This window comes from Leucoraja erinacea, chromosome 31 (genome assembly GCF_028641065.1).
Source record: "Leucoraja erinacea ecotype New England chromosome 31, Leri_hhj_1, whole genome shotgun sequence".
Classification (NCBI taxonomy): domain Eukaryota; kingdom Metazoa; phylum Chordata; class Chondrichthyes; order Rajiformes; family Rajidae; genus Leucoraja; species Leucoraja erinaceus.
This window is the reverse complement of record NC_073407.1, coordinates 22,293,257-22,319,567: the sequence shown is the minus strand read 5'-3', so window position 1 is coordinate 22,319,567 and position 26,311 is coordinate 22,293,257. Positions and strand designations below refer to the sequence as shown.

The window sequence follows — 26,311 nt, the reverse complement described above, 5'->3', positions numbered from 1 at the left end:
AAAGGAAAAAACAGCAATTTTAAAAAGACACCACGCAACAGTAGAGTGGTACAGTAAAGTTAGTCCCTCGGCCCATCACTCCCACCCACCACCCTCCTCCTATCACTGCGGTCCCCCCACGCTGGGTCCTCCTTTGTTCATTCCTTTGGTCGGAGGGTGAACCAGCGTAATGCCTCCAGCACCTTCAAGGTCGGCTGCAGGAGGTGCCCCACGGACACAAAGATGGCCGGATGGGCCGACCAGACTTTGAGCTTTGAATAATGGCGCCAAAAATGGCAGCGCCCACATGTGTGTTATATGCAAAAAGAATTTCACATCTGATAAATAAAACACCATTGGCTATCAGCTGCCACAGAGTTCTCGCTCACCGAGTTTGATAATGGTTTTCGTGTCTGATTCATAATCCCAGCCCAGCGTGGAACAGACCCGATGCAGTGGACACTCACCTTCAGCAGGAGATGGTACTTTAAAATGCGTTGCATCGGGACCACCAGTAGATCCTGCAGTTTGAACTTCCCTTCCTGGACTTTCAGGGTACACTCCTGGCCAAAGGAAAGAAAGACAGATGGGAAGAATAGTGAGTAATGTTGAGGAAAACTGTCCGTGGCGATTGAGTCCCGCTCCATGGCTGATCCCACTGCCCAATGATGGTGTGAAAGTCGTGGTCCAATGCATGGCGATAGAGAGCAGGATTGTAGGTGGTCCACACCAGGGAGATCACACAAACAAATACAGGACTTGGAAGAAAGTATCCAACCTACTCCACTAGGCAGCCCGTCAGAAATCAAGGGGAACGTTGGCCCAGAGTTGCTGCCTTACAGCGCCATAGACCCGGGTTTTACCCCGACCACGGGTGCTGTCTGTACCGAGTTTGTACGTTCTCCCCGCGACATGCTTGGGTTTTCTCCGAGATCTTCAGTTTCCTCCCACACTCCAAAGACGTACAGGTATGTAGGTTAATTGGCTTGGTTGGATAGTGTTATTGAGCGGGGATCGCTGGTCGGCGCAGACTCGGTGGGCCGAAGGGCCTGTTTCCGTGCTGTATCTCTAAACTAAACTAAACCAAATTAAACTTGCATGTATGTTGGAAAAGAGATACCACATTAGGGAATGAGTGAGTATCAGAGAAGAGGGTGGGTAGAGGTTGAGAGTGCATAAGAGGTGGGTTGGCAAGGAATTTGGGGCAATAAAGAAAAAGAATTGTACATGATACATGGTTATAACATCACAAGATTGCTTGTGGAAGAATCACGCTACACTATAACCTGCTCCCATGTTGTCAGTCACCCATTAAACGTTAAATTGGACACTATCTGCCTTTGACACAGAGAGCACTTTGTTGGTTTAATTACACCATCTAATAATGTCCCTGTCCCACTTAGGAGACCTAAACAGCAACCTCTGGTGACCTTGCCCGCTGCCACCCAAAAAAAAATCAAGGTCGAGGTGACCTGCAACCTCCTACCACCTCCCACGCACATGTTGAAAACCTTCCTCGACTATGAAGAAAACCGGCTTCGACTCGGCCTGCGACTAAAAAATGATCGATTTTTAAAACGGCAACCTATTTTTAGTCGGGGCCGGTTTTAATCAAGATGAAAAAATAGCAGCGACCTAGATGAAGCCTCGACCACGCAGGAAACCACTTTTGACCATTGGGGAGAGTGACCAAAACCTCCGGTGACCTCATGGTAACCTTGGGTGGCGGGCAAGGTCACCAGAGGTTGCTGTTTAGGTCTCCTAAGTGGGACAGGGGCTTAAAACAGAACAATTATAATTATGATGATTATTATTATAGAGATACAGCGCGGAAACAAACCCTTCGGCTCACAGACCAGCGATCCCCGCACATTAACACCATCCTACGCCAAGTCAATTAACCTACGTCTGGAGTGTGGGAGGAAACCGAAGATCTCAGAGAAAACCCACACGGTCACGGGGAGAACGTACAGACTCCGTGCGGACAGCGCCCGTGGTCGGGATCGAACCCGGGTCTCCAGCGCTGCAAGAGCTGTAAGGCAGCAACTCTACCCGCTGGGCCACCATGCCGCCTGTGAAAGATGCCAAGGCATACATCCCATTAAAGGATCCATCTGCCCTACCTCTGTCATCTCCAGCTTTCCCCTCCTGATATTCTTCAACGATGCTTCCCACAAAGTTTCCGTCCAATCCTCCTCTCACTCCTCGCTGATTCCCCTCATCCTGCATCGCCCGACCCATGACCTCTCAGCCCCTCCTGCGGAGCGCTGTCTGCGGAGGGCGCTCAGCATCACCAAGGACTGCTCTCACCCCAACCATGGACTGTTTACCTCCTACCATCCGGGAGGCGCTACAGGTCTCTCCGTCGCCGAACCAGCAGGTCGAGGAACAGCTTCTTCCTGGCGGCTGTCACTCTACTCAACAACGTACCTTGGTGACTGCCAATCACCACCCCTACCCCGGACACTTATTATTTTTTATTCAAATCGTTTGCTATGTCGCTCTTCAAGGGAGATGCTAAATGCATTTTGTTGTCTCTGTACTGTACACTGACAATGACAATTAAAATTGAATCTGAATCTGAATCTTGAATCTGAATCTGCTGCAACCTTTGCCCCTACGCTCCGTATAAATCACATTGTCAACCGGGTGCATATTTACCTCGATTTTGTGCCGTATTTCTTCTCGAGATGCCATCAGTTGGTCCAGGGTCTTTTGTGAAGTTTCCATCTGGCTGCAGTATTTGCCATAGATCAAGAGGCTATAATTAGAAACAGAAATGATGGATGGGTAAGACCAAGAGGAGGTTGTGGGGGGGTCAGAGGGGCAGGGTTGGAGGAGATATCCCCCTCTCTCTTCCTGTGTTTTGTTTGCTTCAGTTTGTAGGTACGGTGCGGAAACAGGCCCTTCGGCCCACCGAGTCCATGCCGACCAGCGATCCCCGCACACTACCACTATCCTACACACTGGGAACAATTTACAAGTTTTTTCGAGGTCAATTAACCAACGAACCCGTATGTCGTTGGAGCGTGGGAGGAAACCGGAGATCCCAGAGAAACTCCACGCAGCCACGGGGAGAACGTACATACTCCGTGCAGACAGCACCCGCAGTCAGGATCGAACCCGGGGCTCTTGCGCTGAAAGACAGCAACTATACCGCTGCGCCACAGTGCCACTCCTTGGCTGCACTACAAACCTCAGCCCAGATACTTCTGGTCATAGAGTGATACAGCGCGGAAACAGGCCCTTCAGCCCAACTTGCCTGCACCGACCAACACGTCCCATCTACACTAGTCCCACCTGCCAATGTTTGGCCCGTAGTCCTCTAAACCTAACTTATCCACGTACCTGTCTAAATGTTTCTTAAATATTGCGATGATTCCTGCTTCTCAATGGGAACAAGTTCAATGAAGATCAATGCCCATTGAGGATGTAACAGTTGGGATATTTGGGATGCAGAGAGCATGGGAGACAGGGGATTCCATCGCAACCAAGTGGTGAGAGGGAGTATTTTATTCAGGCGGGCAACACATGGGCAGCACAGTTGTGCAGCTGCTGCCTCACAGAGCCAGAGATCCAGGTTCAATCCTGACCTGGGGTGCTGTCTATGTGGAGTTTGCACGTTCTCCCCGTGTCCGCATGAATTTTCTCCAGGTGCTCAGGTTTCCTCCCACATGTAAAAGTCGTGACGGTTTGGTTTTTGACTCGCTGGGGCAACGGAGCCTGTTTCCACGGTGAATCTCTGAAAGTGGAGCAGGTGCAGCAATGCCCACCCTCACGTTGCTCCACATCACAGCAGTGGGTGGCGGCCCTTTTTAAGTCAGCCCACCCCAATCCTGCCCTCCACGCCAAGCCAGGGGTGGTCCATTGCTGCAGCAGTGCCAGCGGGGATGCCGTTGATGTATGCCAGCTCGCCAGCACGATCGCTGGGAGCGATGAGTGGATGGCTTTTTAAAGTTAGCAAGTGTTCAGACTTCAGAACCGAGGGCGGCACGGTGGCGCAGCGGTGGAGGTACTGCCTCACAGCGCCAGAGTCCCGGGTTCGATCCTGACCACGGGTGCTGTCTGTATGGAAGTTGTACATTTTCCCTGTAACCTCTTGGGTTTTCTCCAGGTGCTTTGGTCTCCCCCCAAACTCGATAAAGACGTACAAGTTTGTAGGTTGATTGGCTTCAGTAAAATTATGAATTTGTCCCTAGTGGGTGGTGCTACTGTGTGGGGATCGCTGGACGAATATTTGACAGGTTGGCGGTGGAGAGAGTCCGCAACTTCGAGTTCCTGGCCGTGCATATCTCTGAAGATATGTCCTGGGTCCACCAGCACATTGATACAATGATAAACATAGACCATGTTTCCTCAGAAACACCCCTGTTTCCTTAGACGGTTGAGGCGATTCGGGGTGTCGACGAGTACACTCTTGGACTTCTACAGGTGTACGGTAGAGAGCATATTGACTGGTTGTATCACGGCAACTCAAACACCCAGGTTCCATCACGGATGCAGACCTCCCCACCATCAACGGGATGTGGAGAAGGTGGTGACTCAAAGAGGCAGCCAGCATCATCAAGGACCCACACCACGCACCCTCACTCCACATTGGGTTCAGGGGGAGGAGGGGTAGCTCTGCTGTCAGCGACCGAAGGAACGGAGATGGGATCTAGGGAGCGGGCAGGGCCAAAGATTTCCTGGTTGGGTTGCTCCTAGGCCTGGCCAAGCTGGCCATCCGCGAGTGACGGTCCCTGGTGGAGAGGGCATTGCCCGAGCCAGATGCTGCTTGCCCCTTTACCAGGATTACGTCCACCCGTGCCCAGGTGGTGATAGAGAGGGACATCGTTGGACTGTAGTTATTTGGTATTTTGTAAGGATTGTAACATACTGGTTTAGAAATTGAGTATCTGGGTCATTTGGTGATTTTGTGATTTTGGTGAATGTGCCACCACGGTTTTGTTCTGTATCGTGATAGTAATTAGATAAATTATTTTTGATACTAAAAGTAAGGATCCACATCACCATTGTAGTCTGAAAACCCATCAGGCCATCAGGTTCCAGAACAGCTACTTCCCAACAAACATCATCTCTTGAACATCACAAAAACTAAACTATGAACTGTTTTAGTTGCACTAGGACTTCAGTCTTCTTGCGATAACATTGGGGTTTTTGTCTTTTTTAATCTTTTTAACCATATAACCATATAACAATTACAGCACGGAAACAGGCCATCTCGGCCCTACAAGTCCGTGCCGAACAAATTTTTTTTCCCCTTAGTCCCACCTGCCTGCACTCATACCATAACCCTCCATTCCCTTCTCATCCATATGCCTATCCAATTTATTTTTAAATGATACCAATGAACCTGCCTCCACCACTTCCACTGGAAGCTCATTCCACACCGCTACCACTCTCTGAGTAAAGAAGTTCCCCCTCATATTACCCCTAAACTTCTGTCCCTTAATTCTGAAGTCATGTCCTCTTGTTTGAATCTTCCCTATTCTCAAAGGGAAAAACTTGTCCACATCAACTCTGTCTATCCCTCTCATCATTTTAAAGACCTCTATCAGGTCCCCCCTTAACCTTCTGCGCTCCAGAGAATAAAGACCTAACTTATTCAACCTATCTCTGTAACTTAGTTGTTGAAACCCAGGCAACATTCTAGTAAATCTCCTCTGTACTCTCTCTATTTTGTTGACACCCTTCCTATAATTGGGCGACCAAAATTGTACACCATACTCCAGATTTGGTCTCACCAATGCCTAGTACAATTTTAACATGACATCCCAGCTTCTATACTTTTTGTTTTGTTTATTATGTTATCTTTGAGCTCTGGGTTTACAGGCCTGTCATGCTGCTGCAAGTTGGATTTTCATGGTTTCATTTTCATTTGCATTTGATATTTAAACACTCTTGAGGCATTTGACTTTAGTTTGGCTGTTATGCAGTGCAGGGTGAGCAGCGATTTCCTAGAACTGATTACTAAGTTTACAATGATAATCTTTGGTGCGTTTCCTGGCCATCAGCTCCAATCCTCTCCCACGCAACTGCCTGGAACCAGTTTGGCAATTTTAGGTCATGTCAGCTGCTGCTAAAACATTCAAACCATGTTTTCTTTTCCGCTTCATGTCTTAATTATTCAAAAATCTTCTGGCTGACCTCCCTTGCACTGTTTCCTGCAAGTCAGACATGATTTGCAGCAAGTCCTTTTCATCGAAGATCGACACAAAATGCCGGAGTAACTCAGCGGGACAGGCAGCATCTCTGGAGAGAGGGAATGGGGAACGTTTCGGGTCGAGAACCTTCTTTTCATCAACCATTCCTTCACTCAAAGACCAAATTACTGCAGATGATGGAAATCTGAAACTAAATGGAAACGGGAATACTGAAAACATTCCAGTCAAACAGCATCAATGGAGAAATGAACCCCAGACCTCAACAGCTGAGCAATGTCTCCCTTGGTAGACAAAAATGCTGGAGAAACTCAACGGGACAGGCAGTGCCTATAGAGCGAAGGAACGGGTGACGTTTCGGGTCAAGACCCTTCTTCAGACTTCCTCAGTTCAGTCTAAACAAGGGTCTCGACCCGAAACGTCACCCGTTCCTTCGCTCCATAGATGTTGTCTCACCCGCCGAGTTTCTCCAGCATTTTTGTCTACCTTCGATTGTTCCAGCATCTGCAGTTCCTTCGTAAACAAATCCCTTCTTGGTGTCATTTTTTGCCCCGTTCTTCAGGGAGGGATGGAGGTTGGCATTAAGACAGCAGAGAAGCAGGGCGATGGGGTGGGGAAGTCAAGTTGGGCGAGGCGGTGGTAAAGGCTTGTCCCACTTTCACGACCTAATTCACGACCTCTGCCGAGTTTGTCCTTGACTCATACTCGCAGCATGGTCGTTACAAGGTCGTAGGTAGGCCGTAGGTAGGTCGTGATGCTAGTCGTAGGTACTTGTGGCATCAAGTAGGTCGGGGCGTTTTTCTAGCCTGATGAAAAATGTCCATGAATAAAAAAAATCATAGAAACATAGAAACATAGAAAATAGGTGCAGGAGTAGAGGCCATTCGGCCCTTCGAGCCTGCACCGCCATTCAACATGATCATGGCTGATCATCCAACTCACTCAGTATCCCGTACCTGCCTTCTCTCCATACCCCCTGATCCCTTTAGCCACAAGGGCCAAGATCGTGAATTAGATGGTGAAAGTTGGACTGGCCCTTTAGCCTGTCTTGTCTGAATTCACACAGCTTTTGGTAAAAGTGAAGTTCTTCTCAAAGAAGTGATTTAGAATTCCCAGGACAATCGCGTGATCCCAAGGCGACAGTGCAAGATCGGCGTTTCCGAGTTAGGTTGGCACATCAGTGTGCATGATCTATGGGCGAGGGGAGAGATGCTTCCTTAATTGCGCTGCCAACTCCCTGGCAACACTTTGCTGAAAAAGCAGTGACAATGGCAGACGATTAATATTCCAGAAAGGCTAGCAATTACACAAAGCGGTTCCCCGCACACATTTGGAATTAAATCCAACCTGGCACTCGCTAATTGCAAGCAAGCGTGAGACTGCAGGGTGGTAATTAGCCGTGAGATTCTCACAGACAACAAACCCAGGAAATTAAATAACAACCTGCTGAGTAGATGTGATTCACGGGCATCAGACAGAGCTGAAATTATTAATGAAGGACACCAAAATGTTCGTCTTTTCTCACTTTACAAACGCTCACAATTAAATTTAGCCTAAAACTAAATGCATGAGCGACAGAGAATCGCCCCGCACACTGGCAGAGTTAAACTAAATAACAGAGGCGGCACGGTGGTGCTGCGGTAGAGTTGCTGCCTTGCAGCGCCACAGAGACCTGGGTTCAATCCCGACCAGGGGTATAGTCTGTACCGGAGTTTGTATGTTCTCCCTGTGACCCCATGTGCTCCTGTTTCCTCCCACACTCCAAAGACGTACAGGTTTGTAGGTTAATTGGCTTCGGTAAAAAAAATTATAAATTGTCCCCTAGTGTGTAGGATTGTGTTAGTGGTCGGCGCGGACTCGGTGGGCCAAAGAGTCTGTTTCCACGCTGCATCTCTCAACACAGTACATAGCAACCCGTGAAATATGAAAGGTAGTGTGAGTGGTGGCATGGTGGTGCAGCAATAGACTTGCTGCCTTACAATGCCAGATACCCGGGTATGATCCTGACTACGGGTGCTGTCTGTACAGAGTTTGTACACAGGTTTTCTCCAGGATCTCCGGTTTCCTCCCACACTCCAGACGTGCAGGTTTGTAGGTTAATTGGCCTGGTATAATTGTAGATTGTCCCCAGTGTGTGTAAGATAGTGTTTGTATATGGGGATCGCTGGTCGGCGCGGACTCGGTGTAGCATTAAACATAGAAACATAGAAACATAGAGAATAGGCGCAGGAGGAGACCATTCAGCCCTTCGAGCCAGCACCGCCATTCATTGTGATCATGGTTGTTCGTCCCCTATCAATAACCCGTGCCTGCCTTCTCCCCATATCCCATGACTCCACTAGCCCCTAGAGCTCTATCTAACTCTCTCTTAAATCCATCCAGTGACTTGGCCTCCACTGCCCTCTGTGGCAGGGAATTCCATAAATTCACAACTCTCTGGGTGAAAAAGTTTTTTCTCACCTCAGTCTTAAATGACCTCCCCTTTATTCTAAGACTGTGGCCCCTGGTTCTGGACTCGCTCAACGTTGGGAACATTTTTCCTGCATCTAGCTTGTCCAGTCCTTTTATAATTTTATATGTTTTTATAAGATCTTGAAACTAAACTAAACTAAATAACAGAGTTACACTCAGATATGGGCGGACGTATGTAATGAGAGAGAAACAAGGAGATTACCCATGGTTATGGATTTGTACTTCTTACCGAAGATGGACACAAAGTGCTGGAGTAACTCAGCGACTCAGGCAGTGGGAATCACAGAGAGAGAGCAGCGGATTTCTTACCGTTCTTTGAAATCCAGGAAGACTTTATAAAGAGTGTTGCCTCCCGAGATGGCGGCCAGATCGATGGCTCTCAATAAGTTGTAATGCACTCGGATCAATTCCTGAAACAGAGGCAGAAATAATATTGCTGTGGACATCGTCTGCTCAACATAGAGTTACAACCCTCCGCAGGGGACTGACTCCATGCAGAAAGAGTAATGTCCAGCAAGCACAATCTCCATGTCCCATGATATGGGGGCATTGGTTACTGAGGCAATGATTTGCAGTACTCTCTCATTCACCAGGAATGAATGGATTAATATGTGGCGAGCCTCTGATGGCGCTGGGCTTGTGCTCGCTGGAGTTTAGAAGGTTGATAGGGGGGACCTCATTGAAACCTACCGAATAGTGAAAGGCCTGGATATAGTAGATGTTCAGACGATGTTTCCACTAGTGGGAGAGTCTAGGACTGGAGGCCATAGCCTCAGAATAAAAAGGACGTACCTTTAGAAAGGAGGTGGGGAGGAATTTATTTCATCAGAGGGTGGTGAATCTGTGGAATTCATCGCCGCGGAAGTCAATTTCGTTGTCTCTGTAATGCATTTCGTTGTCTCTGTACTGTACACTGACAATGACAATTAAAATTGAATCTGAATCTGAATCAATGGGTATTTTATGTGTGCAGATTGACAGATTCTTGATTAGTAAAGGTGTCAGGGGTCATGGGGAGAAGGCAGGAGACTGTTGAGCGGGGAAGGTAGATCAGCCATGGTTGTATAGCGGAGTAGACTTGATGGGCCGAATGGCCTAATTCGCTCCTATAACTTATGAGCAGACCTTTTCACTGGCAACAGCTTGGTAATGTCCAAGAGGTCAAATGTCATTGCACAACTCAGTGTGAAGAGTATTAAATGGCGATCCTGAAACATGTAACCGAGGATCTAAATGTGTGGCCCATCAGAGGCACAGCAGGTTAACTGCCATGGGGCACTGAAGGCAGACAAAAGTGCTGGAGAAACTCAGCGGGTGCAGCAGCATCTATGGAGCGAAGGAAATAGGCAACGTTTCGTCCCGAAACGTTGCCTATTTCCTTCGCTCCATAGATGCTGCTGCACCCGCTGAGTTTCTCCAGCATTTTTGTCTACCTTCGATTTTCCAGCATCTGCAGTTCCTTCTTAAACAACACGGGGCACTAAAGCACAGGAGCAAGTGCTTTGGTCCCAAAGGTCCATTGATTGTAAGGAGTAGATTGTTGAATTGTCTTCAACCATTATATTTCTTCAAATTCATTTACAAAGTGATGGAGCCAAACAGCATGTGGAAACAGGCCCTTCCAGAGTCTAGGTCAATCATCATGCACCCATTTATACCGATGCTGTTCTATTCGCCTCAATCTCTGTGCCTGTACTGCTGCTGTAAGCAAGATTTTTATTACACTTGAATTTCACTGTGCTTGAGAATGTGAAAATAAATTCAACTCGACTTGACTTCTCTCCCGCTTCACGATCTCTCTGTCTCCATCTCCAAACATGTCGTCAATTCTCGCCATGGACTCTCTCCTTAAATGCTCACCAAACCAGCAGTGCTCATATGTCCCAAACCCCATCACAAACCCCTGATCCTCCACCGAACAAGCTCATATACCCTAATCCTCATTTAAACCCCCCCCCCCCCCCCCCCCATCCTCCCCCCCCCCCCCCCCCCACCCCCACCCAAGCAACATTAGTACCCCCCCTCTCCCTCACCAAGGTTCTCTGGCAAACACTTAAACTGGGCCAAAAGGACAAAAAGTAACTCAGCAGGTCAGGCAGTATCTCTGGAGAACATGGATAGGTAAACCTTTGGATCGAGATGCTTCTTCAGTCTGAAAAAGGGTCTCGACCCAAAAACATAGAAACATAGAAATTAGGTGCAGGAGTAGGCCATTCGGCCCTTCGAGCCTGCACCGCCATTCAATATGATCATGGCTGATCATCCAACTCAGTATCCCGTACCTGCCTTCTCTCCATACCCTCTGATCCCCTTAGCCACAAGGGCCACATCTAATTCCCTCTTAAATATAGCCAATGAACTGGCCTCGACTACCCTCTGCGGCAGAGAGTTCCAGAGATTCACCACTCTCTCAAACTCAAACGTCACCTATCCATGTTCTCCAGAGGTGCTGCTTGACTCGCTGAGTTACTCCAGCACTTTGTGTCCTTTTTGTGTATTAGCCGGCATCTGCAGCTTCTTGTTTCTACATAAACTGCGACCCCTGGTTTCTTGTGTAAGAAGGAACAGCAGATGTTGCTTTACATTGGTGAGAGACACAGAGTGCTGGAATAACTCTGCGGGTCAGGCAGCATCTCTGGAGAACATGGACAGGTGATGTTATGGATCGGAACCTTACTTCGCACCTTTTTCAGACTGATTATGTTGGCTGCTTTTCCGAGGCTTTGTGAGGTGTAGATGGAGTCAATGGTGGAAAGTCTGGTTATCAGATGGAAGGGGGTGCAGTGAGAGAGGGTGCTTTGTACCTTTTCATAGCTCTAGTTTCCCTCTTCCCTGAGTCTCTGTCTGAAGGAGGGCCTTGACATAGAAAAATAGAAAATAGATGCAGGAATAGGCCATTCGGTCCTTTGAGCCAGCACCGACATTCAATATGATCAAGGCTGATCATCCAAAATCAGTACCCCATTCCTGCTTTCTCTCCCATATCCCTTGATTCCGTTAACTCTCAGAGCCAAATCTAACTCTCTTGAAAACATCCAGTGAATTGGCCTCCACTGCCTTCTGTGGCAGAGAATTCCACAGATTCACAGCTCTCTGGGTGAAAATAAAATCCTCATCTCAGTCCTGAATGGTCTACCCCTTATTCTTAAATTGTGGCCCTGGTTCTGGACTCCAACATCAGGAACATTGTTCCTGCATCTAGCCTGTCCAATCCCTTAAAAAACATTATATGTTTCTACAAGATATCCTCTCGTCCTTCTAAATTCCAGTGAATAAAGCTCAGTCGACCCATTCTTTCATCATATGTCAATTCCGCCATCCCGGAAATTAACCTGGTGAACCTACGCTGCACTCCCTCAATAGCAAGAATGTCCTTCCTCAAATTAGGAGACCAAAACTGCACACAATACTCCAGGTGTGGTCTCACCAGGGCCCTGTACAACTGCAGTAGGACCTCCTTGCTCCTATATTCAATTTATCTCGCTGTGAAGGCCAACGTGCCATTTGCTTTCTACACTGCCTGCTGTCCAACTTGACTTGACCTGAGACGTCACCTGTTCCTTTTCTCCGCTGATGCCGCCTGACCCGCTGAGTTACTCCAGCATTTTGTATCTAGCCCTGGTTTCTTCTCACAGCTGGCTCAGATGTTGAGACACATACCTCTAGGTTAATGAAGATGGCTTCCATTTCCTGGGGGTTCAGAACGGCCTTTAATGGGGTCATGTAATTCTGTGAGAAGATAAAGTGATGAACATGGACACTTCGAAACAAACAACCGTACAATGTAGGTATGTTACAAAACCTACCTGAATCGTGGCTGAGCATCTGCCCCACCCCTTGTGTGTGATTTTGGCGCTGTTTGGAGGGGGCGGGTTTAAAACCCGATTTTTACTAGGCTGTTCCAATCGCAGATGTTCAGCCTAGTAAATCATTAACGGAGAATCGCTGCAAGACCCGGTCCCAAAAGCTATTATTAGTTTTATAGGCCTCGAATAGTAGATATAATAAATTTAAACGCTCTCGTTCAGTTCGCAAGCTCTCGCAGCCCCAGGGTTTTATAAAGGAAACAATTAAAGGTATGTACCTTATTTTTACATTAAATGGGGCATGTATATAACCCTATAATTATAATTTTCTATAGCGACTAGCTCATTTTGGGCTTTTTATATCCCGCAGTATTTTTCTCGGCATTTGAGGGCACAAATCCAGCGCGATTTGAACGTTCTAAACCTGCGGGTTCACAGGAACCCACTAGAAAGCCGATTTAAATGGGCATTTATTTACAGCAATTGAACACTAAATTCCTTCCATTTGGCCTATAAATTAATGTAAATTAGATATAAAAATCATGTTATATTGTGAATTATTTGTGAATAATCTTTGGACACTTAGGCTATTTAAAAATGTTAATCTTTCCTTAAGAAATGGGCTTTTGACTATCCAAGATCACAGCTTTTTTGTAATGCCCATTGAAAATCAATAGGGAACAAGATGCTAATTTCCGAGTATGAAAATGGTCATAACTTTTTTAATACTTGAGATATGAAAGTGAATTTGGTGTCAAATTAAACTTATTGTTATGCTTTATCTGATGGGATAAATTGCAGACTTGATTTTTTAAATCTCAAAATTTTGTAACATTGCTATACAATGACCATGCCTCCTGGTCCAGTCCCTGCTCCACATAGCTGTGGTCTCCTGATCAAGAACCATGCACACAGTCTCTGCCGAATCGGACACTAATGATGTGTGTTCCAGTTGCAAGGAAAGAAGCTACAGTAGACAACTGTCTGTGTTTGAGCTCAGTTTATTGTCACGTGTAGAGTTTTTGTTCCATGCTAACCAGTCAGCGGAAAGACAACACAAGGTTACATTCGAGCCATCCCCAGTGTACAGATACATGATAATCGGAATAACATGAATAATATTTAGCGCATGATAAAACCAGTAAATTCCAATCAAAGTGTTTAAGAGGGAACTGCAGATGCTGGAGAATCGAAGGTTACACAAAAAAGCTGGAGAAACTCAGCGGGTGCAGCAGCATCTATGGAGCGAAGGAAATAGGCAACGTTTCGGGCCGAAACGTTGCCTATTTCCTTCGCTCCATAGATGCTGCTGCACCCGCTGAGTTTCTCCAAATTCCAATCAAAGATAGTCCAAGGGTCTCCAAAGAGGTAGATAGTAGTTCAGCACCGCTCTCTGGTTGTGGTGGGATGGTTCAGTTGCCTGATAACAGCTGGGAAGAAACTTTCCCTGAATCTGGAGGTGTGCGTCTTCACACTTCTGTACCTTCTCCTGATGGGAGAGGGGGAGAAGAGGGAGTGGCCGGGATGCGACTCGTTCTTGATTATGCTGTTGGCGTAGCTGAGGAAGCACGAGGTATAAATGGAAAATTGTTCGTCATGCACACTTGTCAACGGCCCGCCAGGGAATTTATCCCCCCCACCATGTTTTAAAAGCGATTTACTTTGGCTGCCAATGCCCCGAGGCGTCTGTCCCCAGGGTCGGGGGGGGGGAAGCGAATCACCCAGTGTAGATCACACGTATAATTCAATATTTTTTGCTCTTTTGATCCACAGCGTGAAAAAGATGCAAAAGTCTCGCTCTGCGCTGTCCCTTCAAGCACTTCAAGGTACAACAGGGAGAAACACGCTGAGTTCCTTTAGCTGTATGATATTTGCTCACAAACAGTGCGGGTTAGATACAGATACACTGTGGACGGCTCGATTGTAATCATGTACGGTCTTTCCACTGACTGGTTAGCACACAACAAAGGTTTTTCACTGTAGCCCAGTACACGTGACGATAAACTCAAGTAATAATAATAATAATAACAATAATCTTTATTTATATAACACTTTTCAACAAAACCAGTATTTGAACCAAAGTGCTTTACAGAGATTGATTAAATTAATTGAACAGATCAAATGCCAATAAATCCATACAAAACAAAAAAGAGAAAAAAGAAAAAAGACACAGAACAGTACACTATAGAAATCAACATGAAACGTCCCCCCACAGCAGAATTCACTGTAATAACTGCTGCGGTTACCACATTCTTCCAGGGAAGATACAACACTGTAGATTCCACCAAAACAAGCCCTTTAACATGCACCATTGCAACTGAAGGAGTTAGGTTGAGTTCAAAGCTGCCCCGTTAATTGATACACCAGGCCGAAATACCTCACACAGTGAGCACGGGCAGCACGATGATGCAGTGGTAGAGTTGCTGCCTCACAGCGCCAGAGACTCAGGCTCGATCCTAAATGCGGGTACTTTCTGTGCAGAGCTTGTACGTTCTCCCCGTGACCTGCGTGGGTTTTCCCCGTGATCTCCAGTTTCCTCCCACACACCAACGATGTACAGGTTTGTAGGTTAATTGGTTTGGTGTAATTGTAAATTATCCCTCGTGTGTGTTGGACAGTGTTAGCGTGCGGAGGATCGCTGGCCGGCGAGGACTTGGTGGGCCTAAGGGCCTGGTCTAGGCTGTATCTCTAAACTAAACCAAAACTAAACTAAACTCATTCCTCATGAACCTGCTGTAGGTCAGGAGACCACAATTGAGCCCGGAATTCAAAACTCAGTGGAATTAAAATGTGTACCTCACTACTGCATCCATTGCAATCTCAGCTTGACCACCTCAAAACCTGCAACGTAATGCACTCGGGCAAATCTTTGCACATCCCCAAACCTTTCCACTCGTCACTTTAATTTCACGTTTCATGTGTCTTGTGTTTTATGAGTGTCGGCAGATCAGTTTCCCTCCTGGGATAAGTAAGGTTCTATCGTATGGTATGGTATCGTGTGAGGGCGGTTGAATGGCGCAGTGAGACGTACCTTCTCGATGTCCTCGAGCGTTTTGTAGTACTTGGCCTCAGTTTCTTGGATCTCCACAAGGCAGCAGTTCCTCTTGTCATCCTCTGTCATTCCCAGCTTCTGTTAGACCAATAACGTACAAAACAAAATGTGGCCTTATAACAGAAATCAGGGGCGCGGTGCCTGAAGGGGTGGCAAGCGAATGTGGCGGGGGTGGGTGGGGGGAGGGGCAAGTGGATGAGAAGATGCAGGTAGCGGGGAAGTGCTTCTACGCAGCGGCGGTGGAAAGCATCTTGTCCGGGAACATTACCATCTGGTTCGGGAATTGCTCTGCCAAGGACAAGAAGGCTATGCAGAGAGTAGTGCGTTCGGCCGAACGCACTATGGGAACATCACTCACCCCCCTGCAGGAACTATACAACAGGAGGTGCAACTCCAGAGCAAACAAAATCATGAGAGACCTCTTCCACCCCTGCAACGGACTGTTCCAGCCGCTACGGTCAGGCAAACGCCTCCGTTGCCATGCAGTGAGAACGGAGAGGTTGAGAAGGAGTTTCTTCCCAGAGGCAATTCGGTCTGTAAACGCCTTTCTCACCAGGAACTAACTCTACAGAACGTTTTTCCTTCTATTATTTATTATGTAAAAGAATATGTGTGTTATGATTGTGTTTATAATTTGTTTGGTTGTTTTGTTGTTTGTCTTTTGCACAAAAGTCCGCGAGCATTGCCACTTTCATTTCACTGCACATCTCGTATGTGTATGTGACAAATAAACTTGACTTGACTTGACTTGACTTGAAAAAAGAGGCACATTCACAAGAAAGTTGCGGACGTGTGCAGAGTGACAAAGGTATATTCCTTCCAGCAAATTTGAAAGTGTACGCCAGGGGTGGCATAGCTGCTGCCTCATAGCGCCACAGAACCAGGTTCGATCCTGGCTGCGGGTACTGTCTGTGTGGAGTTTTCTTACATCCCTCCTTACATCCCGTATGGGTTTTCTCCGGATGCTCCGGTTTCCTCCCACATTCCGAATTGGCCTCTGCTAACTGGCCTGAGTATGTCGGATGCAACCACTTGTGTACGGTGATCAACGGCCGGCATGGACTGAAAGGCCTATTTCCACCCTGGTATCTCTAAACTAAACTCAGGTGCAAAGTGCTGGAGTAACTCAACGGGTCAGGCAGCATCTCTGGAGAAAACGGATGGGCGACGTTTCAGGTCGGGACCCTCCTTCGGGCTGAAAGTGGAAGGGAGGCAACTGGAGGTAAGAAAAGGCCAGAACAAAGCAGGGCCGGCAACAGATGACCATGGAAGGGTGGAGCCCACAATGGCTCATTGTTGGCTGGAGAAGAGCTGATAACAAAGGGATACAAGGATGCAAACTAGGATGCAAAGATAGGCTGAAGAGCAGAGGACAAGGGTGGTGGTGGTGTTCAAAATGCAGTCGACCTGGGATCATGGATGATGTTAAAGCTGCTTTGTCCTTTTTCAACATATAAAATTCTTAAGAGATTGGACAGGCTAGATGCAGGAAAAATGTTCCCGATGTTGGGGGAGTCCAGAACCTGGTCATGATCATATTGAATGGCGGTGCTAGCTCGAGGGGCCGAATGGCCTACTCCTGCATCTTTTTTCTATGTTTCTAACTGGGATCTCGGTGAGAAACACATGCAAACTCTTCCAGCATGCTGGGTCCGTGTCAAATGACATACACACGGACAGGGGACTGCTTGCCACACCGGATAACATCCAGAGGCTGCTCCAGAGCCCACGACTGCTGATCAAATCAGATCATTTACTGGGGATAACATTGACATAGAACTGTCACAGGCTCTCAGATCGTGTCATGTGATAGCAGAAGGCTGGAGATTGAGCAGGCTGGGACTCTATTCCTTGGAGCGCAGGAGCATGGCGGGTGATTTTATAGAGGTGTATAAAATCATGGGAGGAATAGATTCTTAAGGGGTTGGACAGGCTAGATGCAGGAAGATTGCTCCCGATGTTGGGGAAGTCCAGGACAAGGGGTCACAGCTTAAGGATAAGGGGGAAATCCTTTAAAACTGAGATGAGAAGAACTTTTTTCACACAGAGAGTGGTGAATCTCTGGAACTCTCTGCCACAGAGGGTAGTTGAGGCCAGTTAATTGGCTATATTTAAGAGGGAGTTATATGTGGCCCTTGTGTCTAAGAGGATCAGAGGGTATGGAGAGAAGGCAGGTATGGGATACTTAGTTGGATGATCAGCCATGATCATATTGAATGGTGGTGCAGGCTCGAAGGGCCGAATGGCCTACTCCTGCACCTAATTTCTATGTTTCTATGTTTCTAGATCAGGTAGATGCACAGAGTGTCTTGCACAGGGCACGGGAATCGAGAACCAGAGGACATGGGTTTTAAGGTGAGGGGGGGTGAAGATTTAATAAGAATCTGAGGAGTAACATTTTCACACACAGGATAGTGGGTGTACGGAACGAGCTGCCAGAGGAGGTAGCTGAGGCAGGATCTATTGCAACTTTTAGGAAGGTGCATGGATTTAGACAGGTCCATGGATAGGACAGGCTTGGAGGGATATGTTCCAAATGCAGGCAGGTGGGACTAGTGGGGATGGGACATGTTGGTCAGTGTGGGAAAGTTGGGCCAAAGAGCATATTTCCCAGGTAGGGGGCCACTGTGAATGAGGGGGGCCCAGCGGGGTGGGGCCACATGCTACAGCAGGCCTGATCACAGATAAGACTGTTCGATTAACTTCTGTCATTTTGTCGGCACCAGAATCGTGGTGACTGAAGATCTGAAAGTCTGAAGAAGGGTCTCGAACCGAAACGTCACCCATTCCTTCTCTCCAGAGATACTGCCTGTCCCGCTGAGTTACTCCAGCATTTTGTGTCTATCTTTGTTTAAACCGGCATCTGCAATTCTTTTTCCTACACAACGGAAATGATGGGATCGAGGTCACACACACCACCATGACCAAGCAGAGCACATTCTTTAACATGGCGTGCTGTACAAAGAGGTGGGCGAGAAACACAAAATGAGGATAGGGTTGATGGGCATGAGGATCAATTGCATGCCACGTCTTACCTGCATGTACCTAATCTGCTGCGTCCAAATACAAAGAGCGCCGGTAAAACAACAGCAGTGACACAAGAACCTACGACCCCACATCTTAATCTAAACATTCAAATGTAAAGGTGTGACTCCCTCTCGATGGAAGGTGTATTTTAATCACAGGTATGGCTTAACTTGTGATGAGCGTTTGACAGCACAGGGCCTCTACTCGCTGGTTTAGAAGGATGAGAGAGGACCTCAGTGAAACGTACAGAATAGTGAAAGGCCTGGGCCGAGTGAATGTGGAGAGGATGTTTCTACTCGTCTCAGCCTCATACACTCAAAATTAAAGGAAGTTCCTTTAGGAAGATGAGAAACTTCTTTAGTCAGAGGGTGGTGAATCTGTGGAATTCATTGCCACAGAAGGCTGTGGAGGTCAAGTCAATGGATATTTTTAAGGCAGAGATAGATAGTAAAGGTGTTGGGGTTATGAGGAGAAGGCAGGAGAATGGGGCTGAGAGGGAAAGATGAATCAGCCATGATTGAATCTCGGAGTAGACTTGATGGGCCGAATGGCCTAATTCTGCTCCTATGACATGAACATTAATTTCTCCTCAGCCTCAAAGTCAGTAAAACGATGAATCAAAGCCATGTTTGCATAGAGACATGGATCTATTCTGACAGAGAATTAACTACATTCAAAGGGCAGATGCACTTGAATCCAGACAAATGCAGGGTGTTGCACCTCATATGCAAGAGGAAAGTACACAGTCAGGAGCATTGGTATACAGAGAAATAAATCTTGGGGGGGGCACAGCCTTAGCTCCCTGAAATTGGCAACACATATAGAAAGGGCAGTAAAGACTGTATATGGGCAGATTAAGCTTCAAAATTGGTCAGGGCATTGAGTGTAAAAGCTTAGGAATGAACTGCAGATGTTGGTTTATGATGTACTGAGAGAGGGGTGGAGGAGAGAGAGGGGTGGAGGGGAGAGAGGGGTGGAGGGAAGAGAGGGGGGGTGGAGGGGAGAGAGGGGAGGAGGGGATAGAGGGGTGGAGGGGAGAGAGAGAGGGGGGTGGAGGGGAGAGAGGGGGTGGAGGGGGAGAGAGGGGTGGATGGGGAGGAGGGGGGAAGGGGCAAGAAAGAAGAGAAGACGAGGAGAGAGAGGGGGTGAGAGAGAGGGAATGAGGGTGGCTGGGAGAAAGCAGTGGGGGAAGAGGGGGGAGAGAGAGAGCTGGGGCAGAGGGGGAGGGGAGTGAGAGAGTGGGGAGGGGAGAGGGGTGTAGTGGGGAGTGAGAGCGGGGAGGGGAGGGGTGGAGGGGTGAGTGCGGGGGGGCGGGGGGGGGGGACTGAAGGGCGGGTAGATGTGAGGATTTTTACAGCGAGCAATGGGAAGGGACAAGCTGGGCAGTCCAGTTGAGTGAAGATCTGAAAATCCCCGTTTAATACAGCGTGTCAACTGCGTGACTTCCTATTAATCCCAGGGCCATTGAGTCCTGCTCTCTCTCTCTCTCTCTCTCTCTCTCCTCCCCACACTGTACAGGTTGTGCAGAGATCGAGAGTATTTACCATGGGTTGCCGCACCTCCACCTTGATGATGTCCTCGTAAATATCGTCACCGTCATCGTCGCACGGAACGCAGTCGTAAATCTCCTCCCCCAGGTCGTGTTCGCTGGAAGAGTGAAGCGCGTCAGAGGTGGTGGTCTGGCAAGGATTTCGGAGTCGGGTCTGGGTCTGGACGGGTCTGGATTCGGGGAGGTCGGGGGGGGGGGGGGGGGGGGGGGGGTGTGGGGAAGGCCCAGGGGATGTGGGATTTAACATTCCCCCACACAATTAAAGCGTGGAATAATCTCCACCCTACTATAGTTACCCAACCAGATGCAACAACATTTAAAGTAGCTCTTTCTTCCCAATAACCCTTTCTGGCTTAAGCCCTCCCTTCACCGCCTCCAGTTTAAATTCCATTTGGAATATTTTGGAGGACCAAGAAACCAAGAACCAAGAACCAAGAACATCAAATACGCTCCGCATTCTGCACTGAACGGTGATATCACTGGGTCGGGAGTCCGATGAATCATTCCGTCTGATCAATCAGTAAAGACCCTTTGGTCTCCAAATCTGAGGAAGGACATTATTGCCATAGAGGGAGTGCAGAGACGGTTCACCAGACTGATTCCAGGGATGTCAGGACTGTCTTATGAAGAAAGACTGGATAGACTTGGTTTATACTCTCTAGAATTTAGGAGATTGAGAGGGGATCTTATAGAAACTTACAAAATTCTTAAGGTTGGACAGGCTAGATGGAGGAAGATTGTTCCCGATGTTAGGGAAGTCCAGGACAAGGGGTCACAGCTTAAGGATAAGGGGGAAATCCTTTAAAACCGAGATGAGAAGAACTTTTTTCACACCGAGAGTGGTGAATCTCTGGAACTCTCTGCCACAGAGGGTAGTCGAGGTCAGTTCATTGGCTATATTTAAGAGGGAGTTAGATGTGGCCCTTGTGGCTAAGGGGATCAGGGGGTATGGAGAGAAGGCAGGTACGGGATACTGAGTTGGATGATCAGCCATGATCATATTGAATGGCGGTGCAGGCTCGAAGGGCCGAATGGCCTCTACTCCTGCACCTAATTTCTATGTTTCTATGTTTTGAGGAGGTTTTGATGATCTCTGGTTGTACATTATGTTCCCGCCACACATAGCACTTCGTAAAGAAATTCTTCCTTGGATTCATCGCCGGACCCCCTTCCTTCCTCCATGTTGGACTCCTGCCCCCAAATACAACACTGTGAACAAGCAGCCTCAGGTTTAGAAGACTCCTGAAGCAATTCCCAATGATTTGATTGCGATCCTGATGAAGGACCTCCATCTGTGGCTAACACATGAGCACCTCAGGCAAAATGCTGCAAGTGTCACACGAGATATATGGCGCACAATCTGTTGTAGTAGTCCACACTGTGGCATCCTAAGCCCAACTCCCGCTAACTCTGGTGTTTAAGAAGGAACTGCAGATGCTGGAAAATCGAAGGTACACAAAAAAGCTGGAGAAACTCAGCAGGACAAGCTTTTCCCCACTGAGAGTAGGGAAGATTCAAACAAGAGGACATGACTTGAGAATTAAGGGACAGAAGTTTAGGGGTAACATGAGGGGGGAACTTCTTTACTCAGAGAGTGGTAGCTGTGTGGAATGAGCTTCCACTGGAAGTGGTGGAGGCAGGTTTGATTTTATCATTTATAAATAAATTGGATAGGTGTATGGATGGGAAAGGAATGGAGGGTTATGGTCTGAGCGCAGGTAGATGGGACTAGGGGAAAATAATTGTTCAGCACGGACTTGTAGGGCCGAGATGGCCTGTTTCCGTGCTGTAATTGTTATATGGTTATATGGGTGCAGCAGCATCTATGATGCGAAGGAAATAGGCAACGTTTCGGGCCGAAACCAAGGGTTTCGGCCCGAAACGTTGCCTATTTCCTTCGCTCCATAGATGCTGCTGCACCCGCTGAGTTTCTCCAGCTTTTTTGTGTACCTCCCACTAACTCTATCCATGCCAACAGATACTCAATTCCTTCCAAAGAAATTTCAGCATGGGTTGAGTGAGGTGTCAGGCTGATTCTGAGACAGGTTTAGACTGTGAAGATAGAGCATAGAAGCAAGCTCTTCAGCCCACCAAATCCGCGCCCATCAGCGATCGCCCTGGACACTACCACTGTTCTACACACTAGGGACAATTTATAAGTTACAGAAGCCAATTAACCTGCAAACCTGCACGCCTTTGGAATGTGTGGAATGAGGACGTGCAAACTCCGTACAGGGAGCACTCTGTCAGTACGGAGTTTGTACGTTCTCCCCATGACCTGCGTGGGTTCTCTCTGGGAACTCAGGTTTCCTCCCACACTCCAAAGATGTACAGGTTTGTAAGTCAATTGACTTGGTATAAGTGTAAATTGTCCCTAGTGTGTGTAGGATAGTGTTAGTGTGTGGGAGTCGCTGGTCAGCAGGACTCAGTGGGGGCGAAGGGCCTGTTTCCGTGCTGTATCTCTAAACTAAACTGAATTACTCAGTCTGAAGAAGGGTTTCGGCCCGAAACGTTGCCTATTTCCTTCGCTCCATAGATGCTGCTGCACCCGCTGAGTTTCTCCAGCTTTTTTGTGGACTCAGTCCTGGACTACTATCTGCCTCTTTGGTGACCCTCGGGCTATCCTTGATCGGACTTTGTTGGCTTTGCCTTGCCCTTATAGTTATTCCCTTATCATGTATTCCCTTATTATGTATCTGTAGACTGTAAATGGCTCGATTGTAATCGTGTATTGTCTTTCCGCTGACGAGATAGCACGCAACAAAATCCTTTACACTGTACCTCGGCACACGTGACAATGAACTAAACTGTAAACCCCCCCCGTAGCCTTCAATATGCCCCCCCCCCCCCCCCCCCCCACGATCTCGGAGTCCCGACTGAGGCCAGTCCTCCAGCAGACTATGAAGTGGGTGAGACTCACTCGGCCAGCTCCTCCAGGCTGCGATAGACATCATCATCATCCACCGCGGTCTCCTCCGTAGGGAACGGCCTGACAAAAACAAACGCAGAAGACGTCAACGTTAGATCTTTCACCCTCACAAGATCCACAGAGTGATATCTACCCTCAGCAGAGGTGACAACACCCTGAACATATTCCCCTCCAGGTGACACGCAGGGAAAAAAAGGTGAAACCATTTGGCTAGATGCTTCCACCAGTGGGAGAGTCCACAACCAGAGGTCAGAGCCTCAGAATTAAGTGACGTTCCTTTAGGAAGGAGATGAAGAGGAATTTCTTTAGTCACAGGGTGGTGAATCTGTGGAATTCTTTGCCACAGAAGGCTGTGGAGGCCAAGTCAATGGATACTTTTAAGGCGGAGATAGATAGATTGTTGATTAGGGGTTGTGGGGAGAATGGGGTTAGGAGGGAGAGATAGATCAGCCATGATTGAATGACGGAGTAGACTTGATGGGCCAAATGGCCTAATTCTAATCCAATCTCTTAGCTGCGACATTCTGAGCTGCTAAAAACTTATATCCCCGTAAAAAATAGAGATGTATTTCCATTCATACATTCCCTAGGGAGTGCAATTTCCTGCAGAACAACACAGGTTTGGGTCAGTGGGCTGTAGCCCTGCAAGGGGTTATATATGAGGACACATGTAGTGCCATATCTCTGCACACTCCCCACTGCATGAAACACTATCCCTGCACACAAAGCTTGTGTAAATACATACGAGGGAAAGAAGAGTGGGAGATGGGGGGAGGGTGCAGGATAGGGAAGAGTGGGTCGGAGTGGGAGGGTGGGAGATGAGCAAATGGAGGAGGGGAAGGGAATCGGGTGACTGGCGCAGGGGGAGAGAGGTGTTCGTGCACAGGGAGAGAGTCACAGAGTGATGCAGCGTGGCAACAGCCCTTTCCGCCCAACTTGCCCACACCGCCCAACATGTCCCATCTACGGTACACAAAACTGCTGGGGGAAACTCAGCGGGTGCAGCAGCATCTATGGAGCAAAGGAAATAGGCGACGTTTCGGGCTGAAACTCTTCTTCAGACTGATCCGTCCCATCTACACTAGTCCCATCTACACTAGTCCCACCTGCCTGCATTTGGCCCATATCACACACACACACACACACACACACACACACACACACACACACACACACACACACACACACACACACACACACACACACACACACACACACACACACACACACACACACACACACACACACACACACACACACACACACACACACACACACACACACACACACACACACAAGAAATGGTGTCGCAAACATTCAGAGCAGTCTCACAAGAATAAGCCGATGCGTTGTGAGAATTACCTGATGCTTTTGCTCTGCACTACGTTGTGGTGGGAGATTCTGGAGATTGCCGAAATAACCTGCAGTGGGAAGAAGCAGAAGTGTTAAAGTGCAGCAATTGCAAACAGCCGGCAACGAGCTCCAGACGGCCACGAGGCGAGGCAGCGAGCTCCGGGCATCCGCACGTGAAGATCTTTCCCCAAACGCACAGTGGCTCCGCTGCTGCCTCACGGCGCCAGAGACCTGGGTTCAATCCTGCACCACGCATGTGTGGAGTTTGCACCATCTCCCCGTGTCCCATGTGGGTTTCCTCCTGGTGCCCTGGTTTCCCTCCGCAACCCCAAAGACGTGCAGGTCTGTAGATTGTAATTGGCCTCTGGTCATTGCCCCTGGTGTGTAAGGAGTGGGATAGCAGACTAGTGGACGGACGATCGATGGGCCGAAGGGCCTGTAACGCTCATCATATTCATGATCAACAAACTAAATCTCCACAGAAACACCAACCATGCAAAGTATGTAAGTAATAAAGATCTTGGTCTTGGGCTGAAGAAGTTTGTTGACATGATCACATTAATGCGTTCACTGCCCAGGGTTCCAACCCACCCTAAACACTGTATGCCTGATGTTTAGCGTATAGAGATACAGCACGGAAACAGCCTCTTTGGCACACTGAGTTCACATCAACCATCAAACATTTCTACACGAGTTCTATGTTATCTCACTTCTACATAGGATGGACAATTTTACAGGCACCAATTAACCTGCAAACCTGTACGTCTTTGGAGTGTGGGAGGAAACCGGAGCACCCGGAGGAAACCCACGCGGTCACGGGGAGAGCAGGTAAACTCCACACAGACAGCACCTGTAGTCAGGATCGAACCTGTGTCTCTGGTGCTGTAAGGCAGCAACTCTACCGCTGCACCACAGTGACCATCTTGATAGACTCCAAGTTTAGCATCATCATAACTTGATAGGATGAGTTTGAACAATCCTATTTTTCATCCGCAATATATATAATTCAAAACATTTCCAAAGAAAATAAAAAAATAACACTTTGTTTAATGCCCTTGTGAATTACGCCCAAATCATTGCTCGCGTTATGATGGAGTTAACCATATAATAACCATATAACAATTACAGCACGGAAACAAGCCATCTCGGCCCTTCTAGTCCGTGCCGAACACATATTCTCCCCTAGTCCCATCTACCTGCACTCAGACCATAACCCTCCATTCCTTTCCCGTCCATATAACTATCCAATTTATTTTTAAATGATAAAATCGAACCTGCCTGCACCACTTCCACTGGAAGCTCATTCCACACAGCTACCACTCTCTGAGTAAAGAAGTTCCCCCCTCATGTTACCCCTAAACTTCTGTCCCTTAATTCTCAAGTAATGTCCTCTTGTTTGAATCTTCCCTACTCTCAGTTGGAAAAGCTTGTCCATGTCAACTCTGTCTATCCCTCTCATCATTTTAAAGGCCTCAATCAAGTCCCCCCTTAACCTTCCACGCTCCAAAGAATAAAGACCTAACTTGTTCAACCTTTCTCTGTAACTTAATCCCATGAGGATCCAGACCAATCCCGGAGGATTGGCAACCGACATTCCCAAGTATGATTCAACGGTGCAACTCCGCCACCTCCAGTTTAAATTCCATTTGTAATATTTAGGAGGACCTGGAAACCAAGAACCTCCACAGACTGAAGGGATGTTGCCTGATGTATAACATTCACAAGGCCAATATTGAACTTGTCCAGAGAGAGTGGGTGGGGCTGTTCCCCCTGTAGAATGAGTACACACCAATTGTGCATTCACTTCCAGCCTGCAGCAAGACCACAATTGCAGCACCAAGCTCACACCAGCTTCCAGAAACCTTCCCAACTAAGTTCCTTTCACTAACGGTAGACAAAAGTGCTGGAGAAACTCAGCGGGTGCGGCAGCATCTATGGAGTGAAGGAAATAGGCAACGTTTCAGGCTGAAACCCTTCTTCAGA

General features: G+C 47.8%; 1 protein-coding gene across 7 annotated transcripts in view; it reads right to left on the bottom strand.

Annotated features, from left to right (window-relative positions):
• The window catches only part of vav2 (vav 2 guanine nucleotide exchange factor), a 148,998-nt gene that overhangs the window by 42,146 nt on the left and 80,541 nt on the right, over window positions 1–26,311 (bottom strand). For 3 of the 7 annotated variants that reach the window (XM_055660313.1, XM_055660314.1, XM_055660319.1), the window contains exons 3-11: window positions 24,338–24,396; window positions 22,967–23,035; window positions 20,042–20,144; window positions 18,506–18,523; window positions 15,450–15,548; window positions 12,273–12,341; window positions 8,922–9,022; window positions 2,641–2,740; window positions 447–542 (exon numbers count right to left, since the gene is read on the bottom strand). In XM_055660313.1, the coding sequence (XP_055516288.1) occupies window positions 447–542; window positions 2,641–2,740; window positions 8,922–9,022; window positions 12,273–12,341; window positions 15,450–15,548; window positions 18,506–18,523; window positions 20,042–20,144; window positions 22,967–23,035; window positions 24,338–24,396 (714 nt within the window). The remainder of the gene's footprint in view (window positions 1–446; window positions 543–2,640; window positions 2,741–8,921; window positions 9,023–12,272; window positions 12,342–15,449; window positions 15,549–18,505; window positions 18,524–20,041; window positions 20,145–22,966; window positions 23,036–24,337; window positions 24,397–26,311) is intronic. The other 4 variants (XM_055660316.1, XM_055660318.1, XM_055660320.1 and 1 more) reach the window with 2 other exon arrangements.